Genomic DNA, 22,525 nt, shown 5'->3' on the forward strand with positions numbered 1-22,525 from the left:
GCGCCACTAATAGTGGCATTTAGATGCAATTCAGCAATACCGTACTTCAATGCTAATGACAATGGCACTTCGGTGCATTTCAGTGACTTGGCACTTCGGTGCAATAACAGTGTACGCACATTTGTTCTAATGATTCAATGTTCTATCCACATATCCTTTATGTCTTATTAAATCAATATTTGGGCTAAAATGAAATGTTAAGTGAAATGGTGAGTAACATATAATAAATAGTTTGAGAATCTTAATGCTTAATGTCTACTTAACTCCATTTTAATATATCTTAAACAAGGTATTTATATGTTTAATATCGATTGCTTGCAAAGGCAAAGCTTAATTCTTGACAGTTTACTTAGTTTTTACAAGCTTAACGTATTATTTTTTCAACGCATAGGTAAAAGCTCGACTTAAAGCTTTAGAGTGAAGTTACTATCTTAACTCATCTCATCACATCTTAAGGTTTGGAATAGATTATGGATTCAATCTGTTGGTATTAGTTTATGGCATGTACATAAGTTTAACTAAATTATATGTTTAAGATTACCAGTGGAAATACTTAGTGAATCTTGAATATTTTGTTAGCTCTGTGAACTTGGTTGAGCTTTATTTGGAATATATGTTGATTTGATGGTTTTTTATGTTTTATAATGTTTAGAAATATTAGGGAATGATTGGTAATGGTTTTGGCTTGATTTTAGGTGTTCCGGACATGTTTTAGGGGCCCTTGCACACTTATTTCGCAACAAGTCAGGCTTGTATGAATACAAGTAGACAGAATGCCTCAATGAACAATTTCAAGGCACTTGTATCAATGCAAGTCATGGTTGTACCGGGGCAACTGGTACAGGTCACCTAGTTTGTCAGTTTTGCTCCAAAGAAGTTCCGAATGTGTCCCGATTGCAACCAAATTTTGACGATAGCTTGAAAATGACTCAGACCACTCCAAATGAGCTTAATTTGGTTAAAAATGAATTGAATTTAATGATGTTCAAGTTTAATGCTCTTAGTGTCCAAGTGTGACACTCGTTGCTCAGGTTAGCCCAAGTAAGGAGTGTTACAACTAATATCTCAACAATCGGTCATAGAAATTACATTGCTGAAACTGTGGATGATGAGTTGTCGGGTAAATAGCGTCTCACGGGATTCTATGATTCTCCCGAGTCTACGCATAAAGCTGCTAGTTTTGCTCTTCTTTGTTCTCTTGCAGGTACTTCAGAGTTACCTTTGGGTATGCATTGGTGATTTTAACAATCTCCTTTCTCTGAATGACAAAAGGGGTGGAGGTGATTACCCGACCGCTTGGCTTGAGAGGTTCAAGGACTGCATTTTGGATCGTGAGCTTGTTGAAATTCCATTAACTAGGTTTCTATTTACTTAGGAAAGAGGTCGGAGGTCTGCTACTTTTGTTCGGGAACGCCTTGACAGAGCTTTCTAATCAAGGCTGGGAGGCTTTATTTCCTTTTCATAGTTTGTTTAATTTAGCTTGTTCTTATTCTGATCATAGTCCAATAAAACTGCATGGTTCAACGATGGCTCCATTATGGCGTGTGAATACAAATGGCTCTCGGTTGAGGGCTTTATGAGGGTGATTCAGGAGAGTTGGGGATGATCGGACCTGAGGGAGGTTATGGATAAGTGGCTTGTTGTGCTGCTTCTTTGCAAGATTGGAACCGCTCTTGTTTATCACAAACTACCAGCCGATTGAACGATTTAATGCGGAAACTAGAGATATTGCATCTCTAATAATTAAACTTTCATCTTTAATGTCCAAAGAGAAAGTTAGCAGAGAAAGTAAATATTGATCTCAGCGCAGACAAAAATGCAAAGCCAAAACCTTTAGCTAAAACTATAGGGAAAAACTGAAAGATATTCATGTATTTGCTTCAAGTAAAATCGCTTATAATATATATTTAGACCAAGCTGTGTATAAAATGTCAAATCACATAACAACAGTAAATAAAATAACTCGAAGTCTAAAAACTAACCATGTACGTATGTATGTATGTATATGTATACACATAGGCAGGTAACAACACCAAGAAATTAACAAATGTAAAAAATGTAAAGGAAACCAGAAAAGAATCAGTGAACGATATGTAATAAAGGTCTGATTAGTTCCCACAGTGCCATTTTGATGTAGGAACACAGCTCAGGTAATGGCACCAGCTGCAATGGTCATGTCCATTCTCTCCTCTAAACAGCATTACCAACCCCACTGTGAAACTGTCATCATTCGAAAAAGGAAAACAGAGGAGATTAAACAGTCGGGACCAGAATTATAAACACGAGCTGCTAAACTAGTAATGTAGGGTTGAGAGAACTTACCCAGCAATGAGTAAAACCATAGCGATCACCAAAAATAGGTATTGGTATGCCTTATGCTTAGATGTTACACGAGCACCAGCAGGAAGCTGTTTACGTCCCACCCACCCGAATTGGGGGCGAAGCAGCAAAACGAACCCAAGGAGAAAACCGGTTAAGAAACCTCCAATATGCGCAAAGTTGTCGACGTGGGGAAGAATCCCCACTGCTAAGTTAATGACAATGATGACCACGAGTGTGATCAGAGCTGCAGCCTACAAATTAAGGTAAAAAATCAATATCCTCAATTACTTTTCAAGCCACATGAAAAAAGCAATCACCTATAACCCTGGTTTCCGTTCATTGCATTTCTAAGTAGATAGGAACCCGAGGCAACTACTATTACCTTATTTGTATAGATAGTCCAATTAGTCAGCAGCTCTGACAACATTGCTCCAAGAAGGCCAAATAAAGCACCAGAGGCACCAACAGAAATGCTGCGTTGGATGAAAAGAGACGATAGTACGCTACCACCAAAACCGGACAATAGATAGATAAGCCCAACACGTACTGCCAGGAGAAAGAACATATGTCAATTAAAAAACCAACCAAAGACTGACAACGCTTATAAATGTTACATATTCTAGAAATATTATACAATTGCAAAAGGGAACAGATAACGTACTGAATCCAAATTGTTGTTCAAGGCGTATTCCAATGAAGATCAAGCTCAACATGTTTGCAAGTAGATGAATAACACCAGCGTGCAGCCAGATGCAAGTGATAAGCCTCCACGCTTGATTGCCATGCACTACCTTTTCCCAGTTTAAGGCTCCCAATTTTTCCAATCTGAAGAAGAACAAGGAGAAAGAACAACATAAAATTACACAACTACCGATTATCTACAACGACATGGCATAATAAAAAAAAGGGTTGCTAAGCCATAATGATATAACATGTTCAAGTTTATGTACATACTGAATGATGATAGCCAAAACCGAACTTCTACCTAGTTACTATTAGAAACATTAGGATTTGCATTGGACCATACAAAAACAAAAATAAAGCTACAAATCAACTAACTTCATTACCCAGTCCATGATTTCAGATAAAGTTCATTACCTAAATTAACAAAGCAACTAACTTAAGTTCCTATAAAACCATTAATCCTTAAATTAGCAAAGCAACTAACTTCATTACCCAGTCCATGATTTCCAGACATGCCATTATTTAACAAAGCTCGAATTTGACTCAATTGATAGCTCGACCAAGTTCGAGTCTTTTTTCGAGTAGCTTGCAAGCACCTTTACACCCCTACTATAGACAAAGCAAACCATGACATTTCATACTGAGAATTCCTATTGCTGCTAAATGAACAAGGAAGAAGAAATCTAATAATAACCTTAAATAGTATCAATCAAATCAGACACAAATTTCCAATAGAATCAAAATAAATCACAGATTGATATATCCTTTAGCATGATCCAAGGATAATCCTATAGAAGATCAATTGGGGACTGCAGTTGAATCATCAAATAATAACTTCCTACATAAACAACTTCAAAAAGATACCAACAGTCCATATCTAAAACTTGCAAGCAATCTTCTTCCCCCCTTCTTTAGAATTGAAAGTTGCAAAACGACCCTCAACTTCAATTCCAACCCAATTTCCCATCACACATAAAAAACACAAAAACTAAACAAAATCTCAGAAAACCAGAGACAGCAAAAAGAAGTGAAATTTAAAGATAGGGGGAACATGAGACGTACGTATTAGAAGAAGGACCAAAGAGAGGATTTTCTTTCAAAGGTTCAAAAGAAAGCCTGCCAAGGAACCTAGCCACACAACCACCTTCAAATCCCTGATTGTTCTTAGGACAGTTATTAACATACATCACCACAACAAAAACAGCAATATTAGCCACTACAAACATCGGAACAAGCCATGAAGTCCATTGTTTTTCATTATTTTCCACATAGTACGAAGAAGAAGATGATTGGTTATAGCTATTCCCCCTGTTCTTCACATTACTTCCTCCTCCTCTTTCAAGATCCCCACTTGCCATTTCTCCTTCAAAAACCAAAAAGTCCCTTCCTTTTTGACTCTTTAATAAACGAGACTCTTTAATAAACGAAGTTGTGATCTTTTTTTCTGGGTTTTCTTGGGGGTATTGAGTTGAAGTTTATATGAACTCAAAAGAAGAGTGGCTTAAAAGAAAAATGGATGACCAGAAATGGGAAGAAAAGGAGAAAAATAATTGGGTTTTGCTTTGTTTATGTAATTGGTGTTGTTAAAGCGTTGAAGTTAAAACATGGGAGGAGTGATTTTCTTTCTAAATTTTCGCTTTGGTTTTTAGAATTTGGAACACAGTCTGTCTCTTTCTATTGTTGGGGGATGATGCTTCTCGGTGGTTTTGTCAGTAAAGCGGTGGGGGTTGATAGAGTAACCTAACTCCCCTATTTTCAATGCAATAAATAATATATGGAAGTACTCTATTTGAAATTACTAATATACCCCTATCTTCAACAAAATTTAGATCCGATTTTGGAGTAATGATAATTTTAGCCCTTAACTTTTATATTTTTTGTTAATTTAATCTTTATTATTTTTTTAAGTTAAATTTAGTCAATGCTAATTAAAACATTATTCTTTTAATGATGTTGATGTGTCAACTCACATGACAGTGCAAGTATATTTTATTAAAAAATTAAGATTCAAAAAATTATAAAAAGTTCAAAAAATAGCATGAAGTCAAGGGCGAAGCCAGAACAAATTTTTAGGGGGGCCGGATAAAATTTTAATTTTTTATAGTTTATATCTTTATAATTTGTAAAGGATTAAATCGAAATTTTATAATTTTAGGGGGGGCAAAGCGCAATTTTACCTTTACTAACTTAAAATTTTAAAAAAATTTAAAGGGCCAAAGGAGCAAATCTACATTTTAGGGGGGTCGGGGCCCATGTCAGCCCCCTGGCTTCGCCCCTGCATAAAGTGCATGTAGATTGTTATCCGAGTTATTATATTTAAAAATTAATATTTAAGTCAGTATTTTCATTTTAAAAAATACAACAATTCAATACTTTTTAAAAGATTAATGGTCAAGTACTACACTTTTTAAAATGTTGATGATCAAATTTAGCTAAAAAAAAAGACCAAATTGATAAAATATTTAAATATTAAGAGCTAAATTTGTTATTATACCTTTAATTAAATCTTTCAAAAGTATTCTTCTAATCAAGTTACTCTACCGATTTAGGTATTTTAAAATATTTATCAATTTATACATATTTTTAAAATATTTTGAATTGTTTTTTTCATTTAAATTGGTATGATAATCCAAATAACAAATTGATTTTTAAATAAATATAAATGAAAAAAAATAAATTATGCTTAAATTGGATATAATTTTTTTTAATGAAAGCAAAATTATCTAATAAATGATGGAGAGGTTATTACTTGGGGAAAAGAGAGATTAGGAGACAAAATGATGATTTGAAAAGCAATAAAAAAGGTTTTAATCTTTTTTTTAGCTCTTCTTTTAATCATTTTAATATGTTAGAAAGGGCAAAAGGAAAAGTTTAATCATGTTTTTTTTATTACTATTATAATATATTAATATTTTTTTAGTATTTTAATATATTTCAATTCTAATAATTATAATTTTTAATTAATTTGAATTCAGCCCTTTATTTTTCTTTTATTTCAGTCATTTTCAATTATTTTATTATTTTAACCTCTCTTTCATTTTTTTTTCTCTTTGACCAATTTAAATTAAATTTTATATATTATTAACTAGCTCAAGTCAATATTGATTCCAAGTACAAGTAGAAAAAGTAAAAATTAAAATTTAAAAATTAATAGTTTTTTATTTTTATTTATACTTAAATACTTCACTTATTGAGTTGGATTTTTATTCGAAGTTGGAATTATAATGATTTTGAATGCATTTTTCAAATAGGATGAGATCATATATTTGGTGGAATTATGTCACCTTTAGATCAACAATTAAATTTCAAAACACAAGTCTTTTTCCAATGGGGGAAACACATGTTTTTTCTTTTTAATTGCTTCCATTAATTTCCAGAAATTTTAACTTAATGAAGTAAAAATATCATAGCAGTTTTTTGTACTATGAATTAAATTGTATTTTGCTCCATCTATTAAAAAGGGAGAAATTAGGTCTTTGTGTAATGTTAAAAACTGGCATAACTAACAGAAAAACCAGACAATGACGCTTGGTGTGCCACGTATACCTCATGTTGATATACAATGACTAATTTAGAAATGGATGAAATTTTTAATAGAATGACTAATTTGCTCTTTGACCTAACGTACATCACTTAATTTGCCTACTTTTTTTAGTATAAAGACTAATATATAATCTAACTTTTAATACGGAGACCTACATGATACATTTACCATCAAATTCGACTTTGATTTCCTTAATTCACTTTTGAAATTACAAAAAATCTATCATTATCATACATTTTTATTTGTTTATTGTATAATTTAATTTTAAAAAATTGTGTATATTTTTTTAAAAAATAAAATTAAGTTTGTAATTGATATTTCTAATAAATTTGCAAAAAGAAAATTTAAATTTCAAACATATTGGGAAATAATAATGATTATATATAAGTCCATAGTTATGACTAATTCTACAATTGAAAATATTTAATAAAATAAAATCACAACTTAAATGTTGAAGTTGTAGATGATAATTGTTTGTCATTTGCAAGGATGCAGACGTTTATTTGGGTATAATTAAATTTAGTTTGGAAATATTATGTGATGTTTATTTGGGCAATAGTTAGAATTTTTTTTTTATTCAACGCAAATCATTCTTTAAATAATTTCTCTATAACATGTAATATAAATGAAATTAGAAACAAAAATTAGTGTGAAAAAAATCCTAAACCCCAAATAAAATCCCTAAATTTAAATGAGCATTTATAATAGTGTTTTAATTTTTTTTAACTCTCGTTATAAAATATAATCTCACCACAATGTTATTTTTATACTAGCATATAGACTATCTAAATGGGCCTTAATTTGGATATGGGGAAAACGCGGAGGCAAAATGGAAAAAGTAAGGGTGACGCAAGCTGAGATTAGGCGGAGGCGGAGGGAATAGATGATGAAGTTGGTTGTAAGAAGCGTGTTGCTTGCGCGTATCAATATGTATGTGAAACATGAATCTTATCTGCAGGAGAACATGCACAAATTGTGTTGAAGTATGAGTTGGTGAAACGGGTATGGTAGGCTGCCTTGCTTGCTTCCAAGCTACTCTCTCATCCACATCACTTTGCCATTTGTCTCTCATCTGCCCCCTTTTCTTTTCTTTTTATGACTTTTTTCCCTTCAGTCCCTCTCATCCACCAAAACCACTTTTAACCTCTGCCTCTCATTCTATTTTTATGTGTTATGTGGGAACTTTCCTTTCTCATTTTTCATCTATGTTTTGTACCCACTTTAAATTTAGTATTTCTATGTTTCTTTATAGGGATAAAGTATATTTAACCCCTAAATTTGATAACTTTCTTTTAATTTGATCCTTAAATTTTTTTCCCCAATAGTCTTGAAACTTAAGTTGGAACTAAATGTTTTTTCTTATCTTTTTTTATGTATAAAGTTCGTATTTCATTGAAAATTTGAATATAAATCTTTTACCACACTTCGGATTACTTAGTATTTGTATTTGGGTTAAGTTTAAAATAAAAGGAAATAGTAAGGTTGAAAACTATTGCTCACCTCAGCTTTTATGGTTGAACCAAGACAAGGATGATCATAATAATTCCTTTTGAACTTTGATTAGTTATATCTGGTGTTAATCAACAGGTCCACCTCAATAAAATAAACGCATTAGGGATGCTTTCTTCTCCATTTTAAGTTTTATTTCTTAATAAAACTGAGATGGATTGATAACAAGTGGCATTAATTTCTAGCCTCCCTTTAGCAGGCGATACGAGAATATTTTAGAAGCATTTTGACAAAAATTTGTCCCTACCTTTAAAGTATTTTTCAATTTTTTTTGGTGTTTTTATATTAAAATACTTTCAGAAATTACTAAATTAAATAATTAGTGACTGTTCATGATTCTCAATGCATTAAATAAATTTTAAAAAAGCTTATTTAAAGATTAGATAAAAATGAAATCTTTAATAAAAGTTACATTCAAGACGAACATTATAAATGTAAACAGTTTTTCACTTAAATATGTTGGACGTCCAATTATGCAAATCTTTATCGATTCAGAATTTATCTTAAAATCACAAAAACGACCCATTCAAGAGCAGAGTTGAGCAATTCAGATCAACCGAGATGAATTTAAATAAGGAAATTTGGACTTCAAGCCAGCCTGAACCAAATTATTATTTAAATTTAATTATAAAAATATTTATTTTTAATAAATAATAAATTAGAGTCACAAAAGAATCAAGCTCGGCCAACCCAAGTGAGGTCTAAAAGAGCCATTGGATCCACTTTCCTATGTCTCAAGTCTCAACCCGGAGGCCAGGTTTTAGGTAGCTGAGTGGCCCATTCCATGTCTATAATCACTTACTTAAAGCCTAAAAGCCTTAGACCTAGGCCAAATTCACAAGCCATAATCACAACCCACTTCTCTAGAGCCACTTCAGGGGCTTAGGCCGTAGCCATAACTACCCTGCTTCTATTTCTTGGTTTGCCTAAGTTTCACAATATGAATAAACTATGAACGACATCAACAATCAGGTTTTGATTAACTAGAAGTTGAAGCTAAAATAAATAAAACCTTGATTTTGTTATACAACTCGTTATGGTATTCATGAGGAAAATGGCATCTAAACCGAAAATGATCAAAAGATTCGCCATCGCCATTCACTACCATTACACACAGGAGGCCATGAAGGAGAAACCAATTAAAAGGCAATAAGCTCAGGAATGGGTAGCAACTAGCAAGTGCCCATATAAAAGCAACTTCAGCAATCAAATGAACAAAATAGGTTTCTATGCATGTAACCTAAGACATCTAATGCTAAAATCTGCTTATCATCACATAAAAAGGTTCTCGTAAGAAGACACCAGCAGGCTCTAATTTTACTAGCCATCTTAAGTTATGTTGCTTTAGCAGTTTCGCAAACTCGAGAAAACTTTGCCAGAAGACCGCACAACTGAAGATATGAACCAACTCCATCACAGATCCTCATATGAGCAAACCCAGTTTCCTGCAACTCATAAGAAATAATAAATATTGTGGCAAAAGACTGGATTTTGTACTTAAATGTAAATTAAATACCGGCCTAGCAAGATTGGTGTACCTTCATGAATTCCAGTTTTAAGTACTCGGCCATATCATAATTTTTTATTATTCTGAAAAGGGTAGTGATTATATCAGTAGGAGAATAGCCCAAATCGTAGAGTTGCTTCAGAGCGAAACAAGCATCATCAAATTTCCCTTCAAGTACATTGCGGACCATATTTTTCACATGCAATGGATGAGGCTGGTCACAAACCTGAAAAGAAACAAACATATTATAGCATTCCCAAAGATATATCGTACCAATTTGTTAGAAGTACTTTTTGAAATATAACCTTGAAAACATTTTCTTGATTGACAAAACGGAATCCACTGTATGTAGCCTGCAAGTTGTTCAACGCCTGTCTCATATCACCATCAGCTGTGAAAATGATAGCTTCAAGACCTTCCGGAACATACGGTACCTGCATTGATTGCAAAGTGAGGTCAACTATACATTTGCATCAACGGAAATCATCATTGATTGTCCTGAACAGTAAATCCTTGAGCCACTCAACAGTAAACAGTTATCTCAAAGTAACTAAAATTCTGCCACTTTAGTATTTTTCACCTAACGTATGGAAGTGTGGAATCATCATTGCAACTTATAGACTTTGCTTGATAAAGTGAAAAGAAAATAGGAAGGATAGAAAATTGGAAGAATAGATCAATAGAAAGATGGAAAATATAATTTTTCTTTCCATTGGTGCCCTTGGTAGGAAAGACGGAAAAATCAAAAGAAAAAGTAAATTTCTTCCTAGTCATTGCTAGGCAGAGTTCAAAAATAAGAGGAAAGAAAATGAAACCTTTGTAAAATGCATAATTTTGAACTAAAATACATCTACCTCTCATTTGGAATGATTTGTTTTTTATGCATTAAGATAGAAATTCATCATCTCTCTTGTCTTCTTTCATCTCGATTTTCTTTCCTACCAAGCACACCCAAAATTTATTTTCTTATAACTTTTCCACTCCCTCCTTCCATCCTTCCACTTTTTCACTCAACCAAACACACCCTTAGTGTTTAAAAAGCAAATAGACAAAGGCACTCCCTTGAAAAGAGAAGTGATGAAATTGGCAACAAGCAAAAATGTTAGCATTTCATAGAGACTCATCCTTAATGATAACAAGAATGAGAAAAGTAGGGGGGTCAAAGGTACCCTACAGACATCAAGTAACATGCAAGAATAAAACTTATTGCAAAAAAACTAGTATACCTGCTCTGCATCTACTACCACCATGAGACGGCCTAGAATCTCCTGATCATATAACCTTGAAAATCGAACAAGGGCACATCTACTCTGAATAGGTTCAATGATTTTTGATGATGTATTGCAAGCAAGAGCAAAACGAGTAGAGTTTGAGTATATTTCCATCGTCCTCCTCAAGGCTTGTTGTGCACCAGATGTCATGCTAACAGCAAAAAGATATAAGCATATCAGATATTTAATCGAAAGAAAAGAAGAAACACAGTGCAACTGTAAGTTATAACATTATAAACTCAAAACCAAAAGAAGCTCCCAGCACAAATTAACAAAACATAAATACACAAGGTAGTTTGATTATTCAAATTCTAGCAGATACAAGTAGATTATCAAAAGAAATAGGCAGCATGATCAACATCAAGATTCATGTTATACAACCACTAGATTTTACCTGTCAGCTTCATCCAAAATAATTATCTTGTGCCGTCCAGGAGGTAAAGTTACTTTCTTTTGAGCAAACATCTTAATCTTGTTCCGAACGACATCTATACCCCTATAAGATTAAAAGAAAAATAACAATGGAATTTGCCAACTTCAAATTCAAAAGTTAAAGGAACTAAAATGCCACAAACACCAAAAGTTTACCTGTCATCTGATGCATTAAGCTCCAAAACAGCCTCCTTATAGACTGGCCCCAAAAGCTCATGTGCAAGAGCCAAAATACTAGTTGTTTTACCAGTTCCAGGAGGACCCTAAAAAATATCGTGCAGAATATTCATGAAACTAAGAATTCTTATACATTGCTTGGATTTTTTTTTTTTAATTTTGCTTTCATTCATTAATTCTCAAAGACATTAATCCTTAAAAAATAACTCAAAAATATGTTTTAGCTATACAAGATCTCAATACACTACATTCAAAGCAAGCCATCAGCCTACTTTAAGGTCCTTCAAGCAACTTTACCCCTTTTTTTCCCTAAAATTTTAACTTAATTACGGAACCTTACCACATTTCCAACGCTTAATGAAAATTCACCTGTTATTATTCTTCTATCAAAAACTGAAGATCCCACCAGTTATTTTAGTAGTCATTGCTACTATGAGTTAGGGTTTTAACTAAACAAATCGAATCGGCCTATTCCAGTAATGACAAAGCATTTCAGAAACCCAATAAGCAATTGAATCGTAATCAGAGGTCTAAACTTAAACAGTTATGAAGAACTTACGGATAAGATGAGATTGGGCATGTTGCCATCGCGAGCAATGACTTGGAGTCGAGACACGGCATCTTCGTTGCCGACGATGTCCGAGACTTTGCTCGGCCTGTATTTTTCTACCCAAGGCACGTCGTAACCGCCGGCGGTGGACGATGAAGAGGACGTCATTGTTATTTTTGAGTCAGTGAAAGGCTTTGCAAATGCAAAGCGATGGTATTTCCCTATTTGGAGGGAAATAGAACGAGACCTACAACATTTCCCCGCTCTTATTTATTTTGTTTCGAGGGTCTATAAATTTGAAAATTGCAATATTGTCCCTTTACTTTTATTATTATTGTAAACGCCCTACTAATGGAGAAGGATTTTTGTGATATGAATAGGTGAGCATAATTTGATTTTTACTTAACTAATCAAAGGTGAAAAATCTCTCAAGTCCTTCTCAATTGAGCAAATTAATTTCTCTAAAAAAATTAGAACAATTTAATCCCTACCAATTTCGAAAGCGAGCACTTAAAAGACAATTAATTACGACATTAATGTTTTCATTCAATTGTACATAATTTTAATTGGTATAATAATAAATTTTTTTGGTTTAGGAAATAGATTCAATCATCTGACAACATCATTTTAGCATCAAATCGAGAAAAGTTATCCCTCAATTCAATATTGGACGGCATACCATTGGTGAATTGGTATGATCCATAATTATTATATTTGGTTCATTGAAGAACAAATTAACATGACTAATCAAGTGAGTGGTTGAATCCGTCAAAAGAGTTAATGATTAAGTTTAAACAACCCACGCAGTTGAGGTCATCGATTTGAGTTAGGTTATTCTAGTTCGTAATGTCGCCAATGAATTAAATCTTAGAAGTTGCTTTTAAGGTTATCCGCTTGGTAAGGGCTAGCTATCAGGCTATTCTCCAGTTAATTTCTCACTGTAGAAGAAATTAGGAGGTTTGAGACTATTCCTCGATCTCTATAACCAATTTATCGATTGAAAGAGAAAATCTATTGTTCATAGTTGGAGTCAGAATTGTGCTTACGGTTAGAGTTTTCATTTATTTGTTTTATTTAGATTTAATTTTGTTTTCTTTATTTTTATTTCATTTTTATTTAATTTCTATTATTTATTTTAGATTTAGATCCAATATTTATTTTCTTTAATTTAGCAAATTTGTCTACTTTTGGTCATAAAAAATTGTAAAATTAATCAGTTCAATCTCAGTGGTTGATGAGTTTGATGTTATTCTGGGTATGGACTGGTTGTGAAGCTTACCTTGCATATGTATTAAATACCAAGATGTTTGAGTCAAAGCTCGAATCAGTGCCGGTAGTCTGTGAATTCCCAGATGTATTTCCAAAAGAATTGTCTGGGTTGCCTCCGATCAGAGAGGTAGAGTTTACCATTGATTTGTTACCTGGAACTGCACCAATTTCAATTTCTCCGTATAGAATGGCTCCGATTGAAATGAAAGAATTAAAGGCTCAGTTGCAAGAGTTAACAGATAAGGGTTTTGTGAGACCGAGTTTCTCTCCCTGGGGTGCTCCCGTGTTGTTTGTAAAGAAAAAGGACGGATCTATGAGACTTTGTATTGACTATCGACAGCTCAACAAGGTGACTATGAAGAACAAGTATCCGTTGCCGAGAATTGATGATTTGTTCAACCAGTTGAAAGGGACGACAGTGTTTTCAAAGATCGATTTGAGATCCAGTTACTATCAGTTAAGAGTTAAAGAGTCGGATGTGCCAAAAACCGCTTTCAGAACAAGGTATGGACACTATGAATTTCTTGTGATGCCTTCCGGTTTAACTAATGCTCCGACTATCTTTATGGTTTTGATGAACCGAATCTTTCAGCCATACTTGGATAGGTTTGTGGTTGTGTTCATAGATGATATTTTGATTTATTCTCGCGATGAGTCCGAGCATGTTGAACACTTAAGAACAGTATTACAGATTTTAAGAGAAAAGAAATTGTTTGTTAAATTCAGTAAAAGTGAATTTTGGCTTCATGAAGTCAGTTTTTTAGGGCATATAGTTTCGGGCAATGGTATTCGGGTCGATCTGAACAAAGTTTCGGCAATTGTTGATTAGAAACCGCCAAAGGATATATCCGAGGTTAGAAGCTTTTTGGGCTTAGCTAGATATTATCGACGCTTTGTCGAGAGATTTTCAATGATTACCTCTCCTATGACTAAGTTGCTGCAAAAGAATGTTAAGTTCGATTGGACTGAAGAGTGTCAACAAATTTTTGAAAAGTTGAAAGCACGGTTGACCGAAGCACCAGTGTTAGTGTAACCCAAGTCGGGAAAAGAGTTTGTGATCTATAGTGATGCATCATCAATTGGTCTTGGATGTGCGTTGATGCAGGAAGGTAAAGTGGTAGCTTATGCCTCAAGACAGTTGAAACTGCATGAGAAGAATTACCCGACACATGATTTGGAATTGGCCGCCATTGTCTTTGCTCTGAAGATTTGGCGTCATTATTTGTATGGTGAGAAATGTCGAATCTTTACTAATCATAAAAGTTTTAAATATCTAATGAATCAAAAGGATTTGAATTTATGACAACGGAGATGACTTGAACTATTGAAAGATTATGAACTAATAGTTGACTATCATCCTGGGAAAGTGAATGTAGTCGCAGATGCCTTGAGTAGAAAATCATTAGTTGTTTTGAGAGTTATAGGTACAAATTTTGCTATGTCTGATGATGGTTTGATTTTGGCCGAGTTGAGGGCTAGGCCGTTATTTCTTCAGCAAATTTGTGAAGCTCAGAAGAATGACAATGAATTGCAAGCCAAGCGAGCTCAGTGTGAATCGGGTTGTAAATTAGATTTTCGAATCAGACCTGATAATTGCTTAATGTTCCGTGAACGAGTATATGTACCGAAAGATACTGAATTGATTCAGAAGATTTTACATGAGGCACATAGTGGTTGTTTGTCAGTTCATCCCGATAGTATGAAAATGTACAATGACTTGAAGAAAGTATATTAGTGGAATGGTATGAAAAGAGATATTTCCGAGTTTGTATCGAGATGCTTAATTTGTTAGCAAGTGAAAGCTGAACACCAAGTACCTTTAAGTTTACTTCAACCAGTGATGGTTCCCGAGTGGAAATGGGATAGAATCACGATGGATTTTGTGACAGGTTTGCCTCTAACTTCAAAAAAAAAATGCCGTCTGGGTTGTGGTTGATAGATAAACAAAATCGGCTCACTTTATACGAGTATGTACTGATTACTCACTTGATAAGTTGGTTGAATTATATATTTCTGAAATTGTGAGATTACACGGAGTACCTATGTCTATTATTTCGGATAGAGATCCGAGATTTACTTCGAGGTTTTGGAAAAAGTTTCAAGAAGCTTTGGGTACAAAATTGAATTTTAGTATCGTATTTCATCTACAAACTGACGGTCAATCCGAAAGGGTAATTCATGTACTCGAAGATATGCTCCGATGTTGTGTTTTAGAATTTAAGGGCACTTGAGAGAAATATCTACCTTTGGTCGAGTTTGCCTATAACAACAGTTTTCAATCTAGTATACAGATGGCACCGTACGAAGTATTGTATGGTCACAAGTGTCGAACTCCTTTGTATTGGACCGAGCTTAATGAGAAATAGATTCACGGAGTTGATTTGATTAGAGAAACTAAAGAGAAAGTGAAAATAATTCGTGATTGTCTGAAAACTGCTTTAGATCGACAAAAGTCATACGCGGATTTAAAAAGAAAAGAAATCGAGTTCTAAGTGGATGATAAAGTGTTTTTGAAAATATCTCCGTGGAATAAAATTCTAAGATTTGGCCAAAAAGGCAAGTTGAGTCCGCGTTTCATTGGGCCGTATGAGGTTATTGAAAGAATTAGACCAGTGGCATATCGGTTAGCTTTGCCAACCGAGTTGGAAAAGATTCATAATGTGTTTCATGTGTCGATGCTGTGACATTACCGTTTTGATCCTTCACATGTGATTCCTTTGACAGAGATTGAGTTTCGACCGGATATGACCTATGATGAAAAATCAATAAAGATTTTGGCTCGGGAAGTTAAACAGTTGAGAAATAAAAGTATAGCCTTAGTGAAATTATTTTGGCATAGACACGGAGTAGAATAGGCTACATGGGAACCGAAGGAAGCCATGAGAAAACAGTACCCAAACTTCTTTATTAGTAAGATTTCCGGGGACGAAAATCTTTAAAGGGAGGGAGAGTTGTAACAGCCCGATTTAGGGCTTAAATGGAATTGTGGTTTCAAAACAAAAAATTTGAGATAAAACTAATTATTTTATAATTATTTTGAGGTCTATGACGTGGTTGCATGATTGTGTGAAAATTTCGTGAAGAAGTTTTATACCTAAAGTGTCTAATTCGAAATTAGGGACTAAATTGAATAAGTTGTAAAACTTGTATTCTAGAAGCTTTTAGCATGAAATTGCTTTAGAATATTAATTATAAGTCCTTAAATAGCAATTTGACCAATTTCTATGATTTTGGACAAAAATGGGCTTACATGGATAAAAATTGAAAGTTTAGTAAAAATGTCATTTTGGTCATTTAGTTAATAAATGAATTAAAAAAGGAAAAATCAAGCAAAAATTTGCTCATCTTCTTCATTAGGCCGAAATTTCAAGGGTTATCCATAGCTAGGGTTTATTTCAAGCTTCCAAGCTCCATAATCAAGAAAGACGTGGAATCGACCTTGATCGGGGAAAAGAAAAGATTTCGGACTAAATTGCAACATTTCTATATTTTGCACCGAGTGTCACTAGGCCAGCTCGGGATTCGGAGATCGTCGGAGATCCATCCGCACTATCAATACTTTTTGGTATTTTGTAAACATTATTTGGAGTTATGGCATGTATAGATGACTTGGTTATTTTTGTTATATGTCATAATTAAATTGGCCTAAAATGTTGATCATCAAAATTTAATAGTTCATTTTGTATATGCCTGTTGATGTTAACTAATATTGTTCAGATTATAGGACATGAAAATGTATGTTTAAAAAAATAAAATTCTATGTTATGATTTCATATGTTTGCATGTATTAAGTTCCAGTAATGTCTCGTACCCTGTTCTGGCTTAGAACATGGGTAAGGGGTGTTACAGTTTATTTCACCAATCTATTCACAGGTTGCCTTGCAAAATGCTCTATACAAGTACACTAAAGTTGTAACACCCTAATCAAATCTACCCACAATCTTAAAGTCATTTAGTAGATGAAGATACATGCAATAGACCTTGATGCCAAACAAATACATTATTGTTAGACTTGCTTGGCAACAAAATTCCTCAAACCATCTAAAGTATCCAAGCTCTAGTGTATCAATCTATTTCCTTCATTGTTGCATGTGGTAGAGGGGGTGATGTGACAAGCCTTCCAACCATGTGCACTTCATGCAACACCGATCTAAGTCCCTTTCGAGTTTATCCATAGATGGGACAACACTCAATAATCGATGGCACTTGTACTCAACATCAACGTCACTAGGTACAATTACCTTGTCAATTGGAAGGCCACTTATAAAATCAACATCTTCATCTATTTTCAACCTTCATCTTTCCAACAATGCAACAAACAATTTGAGGGTGAAATCAAACTTTGCTATCGTAGATGCTATATATAAACCGATATTCTTCAAGCGTTCTATAATACATCTATCTAATTTTAGGAATTTTAAATTGTATCTTATATAAATAACTTGATCATTGTTAAAAAAGATCACAAAAGAATAATATTAAAATTCAAAAAATTCTTAAAAGCATTTCCAATAAAGTAAAAAAAAAGAATATTTTTTTTTTACCATATTGATGGTTGTCAACTTCCATTTAGTAGGTTAGTTGAATCAATAACCAAATATATTATTTGGTCAAACAATTAAACTTCGAGCTTGACTTTCATGAACATCAATGAATTATTAATTATACTTTACATTTAATTTTTTTTAATAAATTTATTATAAATTCGGATCATATCTGTTCTTTTTTATATGATATTTAGAATTATTTATAATTTTTTTAACCTGTAAATAGAATGATGCGTTTTAGCACATTCAAATTCATATTCTATTGTATTAGTAATAATAATTATGCCAATCAAGTTAAAAAGTTAATTCACATATTTAAATCTTATAACAAATTGCTAGAATTCCATAAATATTTATTTTTTCCATGACTACATAAAAAAGGTTAGAAAGCTGTATTCCTTTCAAATCCAGTTATATTTGTATTTTATTAATTATCCAAAACATTCTATGTGCCGAAAGTTAAATCAGAATTGTCCAAAAAAGAAAAAAAAGGTTTAAGTCAGAAAAGTTCAAGAGTTCTCACCGAAATGACTTCGACGACTCCAACGAACAGATCCTCTGCCGATGAAATCACCAACACCACTCCCTTCCTCTCATCAACAACAACCACCGTGTCACGTCCCGACTCCGCCACGCGTCCATCAGTGCGTCGTCAGAGCCTTCGTGAAGCGGCTCGGTTCATGCGCCGAGCCACAAGCCGAAGAACGATGCGCGAGCCATCTATGCTTGTTCGAGAGACCGCCGCCGAGCAGCTGGAGGAACGCCAGAGCGATTGGGCTTATTCGAAACCCGTGGTGATTCTCGATGTCATCTGGAATTTTGCTTTCGTTGCGGTGGCAGCTGGGGTCTTGTTCTTGAGCCGTGATGAAAACCCCGAGATGCCGTTGAGGCTTTGGATAATTGGGTATGCTTTTCAGTGTTTGTTGCATATGGTTTGTGTTTGTGTGGAGTACAAGCGGCGTAGGAGGCGGCAGAGCATGGAGTATAGTCGATTTAATGCAGGGGAGGATGGTGTTTTGAGCTCGGGATCGGGAGTTGAATCAGAGCAGTACGTAACGTTTGCCCAACTGGAAGAAGATAATGGAAGGTAGACATTTATAATAAAAGCTATATTGGTCTTCGATTATTTAGAAGTTAATGATAGTTTTGGGTTACTTTTCAGATATTGTTTCTTATTGGTTAATTGTTAGGTTAAGATGGAAGATATTACTTATGCAGTGATAACCGAGATTATGTTTCATTAGTCATTTTGGGAATTTTATTTGTGCTTTGTGGAGTTAATTTGAACATTCAAATTCGATATTGAAGTTGTAGTGAGTTATGAGAATCTGCCCTATGTGGTTGGCATTAGTTGAATCAAGTGCTGGAAATCCTTATTATGATCTTTGGCATGTGTGACTGTTTTTCAATGTTCCATGTATATATCTAACCTCACCCATTACAGTGGTAAAAGTATCATGGAGGCCCTTGTAGTAAGAGTTAGATTGCATTTTGCACCCTTTACGCAAAAATTGGGCAATTAGTCTTTGTACGTCAGATTAAAGAGCAAACTGGTCCTTTTTGTTAAAAATTTCATCCAATTCTACTGTAAAAAACTGGTGTAGCTGCTAGAATAATGCTTATCTCATGATGATGTATAGGGACCAATTTGTAACTGTAGAAATAGATAGATATCTTAACAGAAGGATCATTTTGCCCTTTGATCCAATGTACAGGGACTAATTTGCCCATTTTTTTAGTAGAGGGGCAAAATGCAATCTGACTCCTAATATAAGGGCCTCCATGGTACTTTTACCCGATTATAGCTTATGTTGTATGTGATACTGGAAACCTGTGGTTAGTGGCTAATCATTTCAAATTGATGTTTTCAGCAATGTTGCAAAGCATCTTGAATCTGCAAATACTATGTTTTCATTCGTCTGGTGGATCACTGGATTCTATTGGGTATCTTTAGGTGGCCAAGCATTGGCACGTGGCTCCCCCCAGCTTTATTGGTTAGTTCTTGTGTCATTTTTTCGTGCTGCTTTTTTGGTGTTTAAAGGTTTACTTGGTAACGCAATCTTAACTCTTTTAATGCTATATTTTCTGCAGGCTTTGTATAATTTTTCTTGCTTTTGATGTGTTCTTTGTTGTTTTCTGCATTGCTTTGGCATGCATCATTGGCATTGCTGTTTGCTGCTGTCTTCCATGTATTATTGCCATCCTATATGCTGTGGCAGATCAGGTAACTTTCAAATCCTATTTGCATGTAAGATTTTCGTGATTTTTTTATATGCCATGTTAATTTGTTTGTGCATTAGATGCTTTAGCTTTGTGCTGGCCTTTCAAATGGTATGATTAGCGGAGGTAAAAAGCTTGTTAAACTTTAAAGTTAACTTAGAATCATCAAGTTTGTATGGGGAATGCCTCTTCATTTTCGTGCATGAATCCAATTCAGTTGAGATGATTGTCTTATCACAGTGGATTTAAAGGAAGTTGATAGAGGTTAGTTTTCGGAAAGTTGATACAATAGAATGACGGCCTTTTGTGTGAGATACACGTTTTGTATGTTGAATTTTACTTGATGTCCATGCTTCCAGTTCTTATATATTTACATGTGAAAAGATACTTACTTAACTTTCCGCATTTGACTGGAAAGTTTAAGTTGAAAATTACAAAGACAACTAAGATGGCATTTGCTTAGATCTTTTGTAGGATGTTATATTCTCCGTGTCGGTTTACCTTTCTCTTTACTTGCTTAATATGACTGTCGAATCAGGAAGGAGCTTCCAAGGAAGAAATTGATCAGTTGTCGAAATTCAAGTTTCAAAAAATTGGTGATAATGAGAAACCTGCTGGTGATGTCCAAGGACCTGTTGGGGGAATTATGATTGAATGCGGTACTGATTCCCCCATGGAACAAGTGCTTTCCCAGGATGACGCAGTGAGTTGATTTCACTCTCTCTCTTTTCCCTGTTTATTCATTTCTCCTTCCTCGTATGATTTGCCCGACTTGGTTATTCAAATACCCTACTTATATTAATTCTTGGTTTGATTTATAGGAATGTTGCATCTGCCTTTCTGCTTACGAGGATGGAGTTGAGCTAAGGGAACTTCCTTGTCGCCACCATTTCCACTGTGCCTGTGTAGATAAGTGGCTATACATAAATGCTACCTGTCCTCTCTGCAAGTACAACATTTTAAAGAGTAGTTCCCAAGAGGAAGTGTGAAGAACCAAAAATAAAACAATCATTTACAGTCACGTCTAAGACCTTTGCATAGGGATTTTAGCTCGAGAGCATTATAATGCAGAATATTTCATATAGACCGATCCAGGCTATTCTGTTATTGTTGTTCTTGTTGTTGTGGTAGATGTAGATGTTGTTGTAGTTTCTCTTAGTGCCGGTGACAGTCAATGATACACTTGTTTTAGCTAGGTCCTTCATGGAGTTGTCGTGTATATCGATGTTTCCCGGGGCATCCAAGCACTAACCAAGTTGAGAATGGGTTACGGTTCCAGCTTTTCTTTCTGTTGTTTGTAGTTCTGTATACTGTCTTTAGATGGAACTTTCTGTTGTTACGAAATGTTTTAGTATTATGTATAACATACTATTTTGCATGAGAATATTCAGCTTCCAAAATCCATGAGATTTTTTATTTCTACTTTTTGTTTTCATACACGGAAAGTTATAGTAGGTTAAGAGTGAGTTTAGATGGGTGGTGCGTTTAGCTGCGTTTAGTGTCAAAACAGCGAATCGCAATGAGATTAAATATTATAGCGTGAAACAAAAGGTAAGCTAAACACATTACACCCAATCGCTCATCTAAACCTACCCTAATTATATTTCGGATATATATTTAGATTATATTTTTCAAAAAAAATCCTTTCTTTTTGATCTTTTGGTGGAATTTTTATTTTGGTTTTAGCTCGATTATCATAAGTATTATTGTCAATTTAATGCGTAAAGGACTTTGAATAATTTTAGATATGATCAGAATTTATAATAAAATTATTAAAAAAATGTTGTCCAGATTTTAAAACAATCTTTAAAACATTTTATTTTAATTGAATTTTTAAGGTATTGTCATTAAATATAAACTAAGCTAAAATGTAATGCTAAAAATAGTATTTAAAACATGTAATGTAAATACCACATCAACTATTTGAAAAGGACACCATTCTTTAAAATTTATCTAGATGATTTCAAAATACTGTAGGTCAGATTTAACATGATTTTAACACCTAAATTGATAAAATGTTATTGGAAACATTTTAAAATTTAAATTATAGTTTGAGATGGTCAAACACAAATAGCCATTTAAATAAAATAAGAGTAATTTACTCTTAAAGTTATTAATTTATTAATAAATTTACGTTTTGGTTATTCAACATTAAAAAGTTATAAAATGGTCATTGAATTATGCAAAAGTTTTTATGTAATTTTTTTAATAGTTCGATTAGTAAGCTCCAATTAATGAACCAAAGTTTAGTATAGTGGATCAATACTCATCGACAAGTAAAAGAACATACTTTAAATTCAAGTTGATCTAATAATCAGTGTCGAAGATCATAAAAGAAATTTGTTTCGATTTTAGTTTAAAAATTCGAGAAGTTTAAAGCTGTTCTATGAAAAAAAGGAACTGTAAAAGAGAAGAAAGACAATTTTCACTTGATGCAAACGAAAGCATACTTTTGAACGATTTTTAAACCATTTTATATTTTTTTAAATTTAA

General features: G+C 33.7%; 3 protein-coding genes across 3 annotated transcripts; 1 reads left to right on the forward strand and 2 right to left on the reverse strand.

Moving 5' to 3' along the window:
• Window positions 1-1,874: 1,874 nt before the first annotated feature.
• LOC107963760 (RHOMBOID-like protein 2) lies at window positions 1,875-4,756 on the reverse strand. Its single transcript, XM_016900221.2, has 5 exons — window positions 4,069-4,756; window positions 2,984-3,147; window positions 2,705-2,868; window positions 2,323-2,573; window positions 1,875-2,220 (listed from the first exon to the last, which is right to left on the reverse strand). The coding sequence occupies exons 1-5, from the start codon at window positions 4,362-4,364 to the stop codon at window positions 2,109-2,111; spliced, it is 987 nt and encodes a 328-aa protein (XP_016755710.2). The 5' UTR covers window positions 4,365-4,756; the 3' UTR covers window positions 1,875-2,108.
• Window positions 4,757-9,061: 4,305 nt separating this feature from the next.
• Window positions 9,062-12,254, reverse strand: LOC107963759 (replication factor C subunit 2). Its single transcript, XM_016900220.2, has 7 exons — window positions 12,006-12,254; window positions 11,426-11,532; window positions 11,232-11,333; window positions 10,793-10,988; window positions 9,872-10,000; window positions 9,598-9,792; window positions 9,062-9,504 (listed from the first exon to the last, which is right to left on the reverse strand). The coding sequence occupies exons 1-7, from the start codon at window positions 12,162-12,164 to the stop codon at window positions 9,394-9,396; spliced, it is 999 nt and encodes a 332-aa protein (XP_016755709.1). The 5' UTR covers window positions 12,165-12,254; the 3' UTR covers window positions 9,062-9,393.
• A 5,870-nt stretch (window positions 12,255-18,124) lies between these two features.
• LOC107963758 (E3 ubiquitin-protein ligase At4g11680) lies at window positions 18,125-21,416 on the forward strand. Its single transcript, XM_016900219.2, has 5 exons — window positions 18,125-18,899; window positions 19,684-19,806; window positions 19,904-20,036; window positions 20,571-20,735; window positions 20,854-21,416. Exons 1-5 carry the CDS (start codon window positions 18,340-18,342, stop codon window positions 21,019-21,021), a joined length of 1,149 nt encoding a protein of 382 aa, XP_016755708.1. The 5' UTR covers window positions 18,125-18,339; the 3' UTR covers window positions 21,022-21,416.
• The last annotated feature ends 1,109 nt before the right edge of the window (window positions 21,417-22,525 follow it).

This window comes from Gossypium hirsutum, chromosome A03, assembly GCF_007990345.1.
Source record: "Gossypium hirsutum isolate 1008001.06 chromosome A03, Gossypium_hirsutum_v2.1, whole genome shotgun sequence".
NCBI lineage: Eukaryota > Viridiplantae > Streptophyta > Magnoliopsida > Malvales > Malvaceae > Gossypium > Gossypium hirsutum.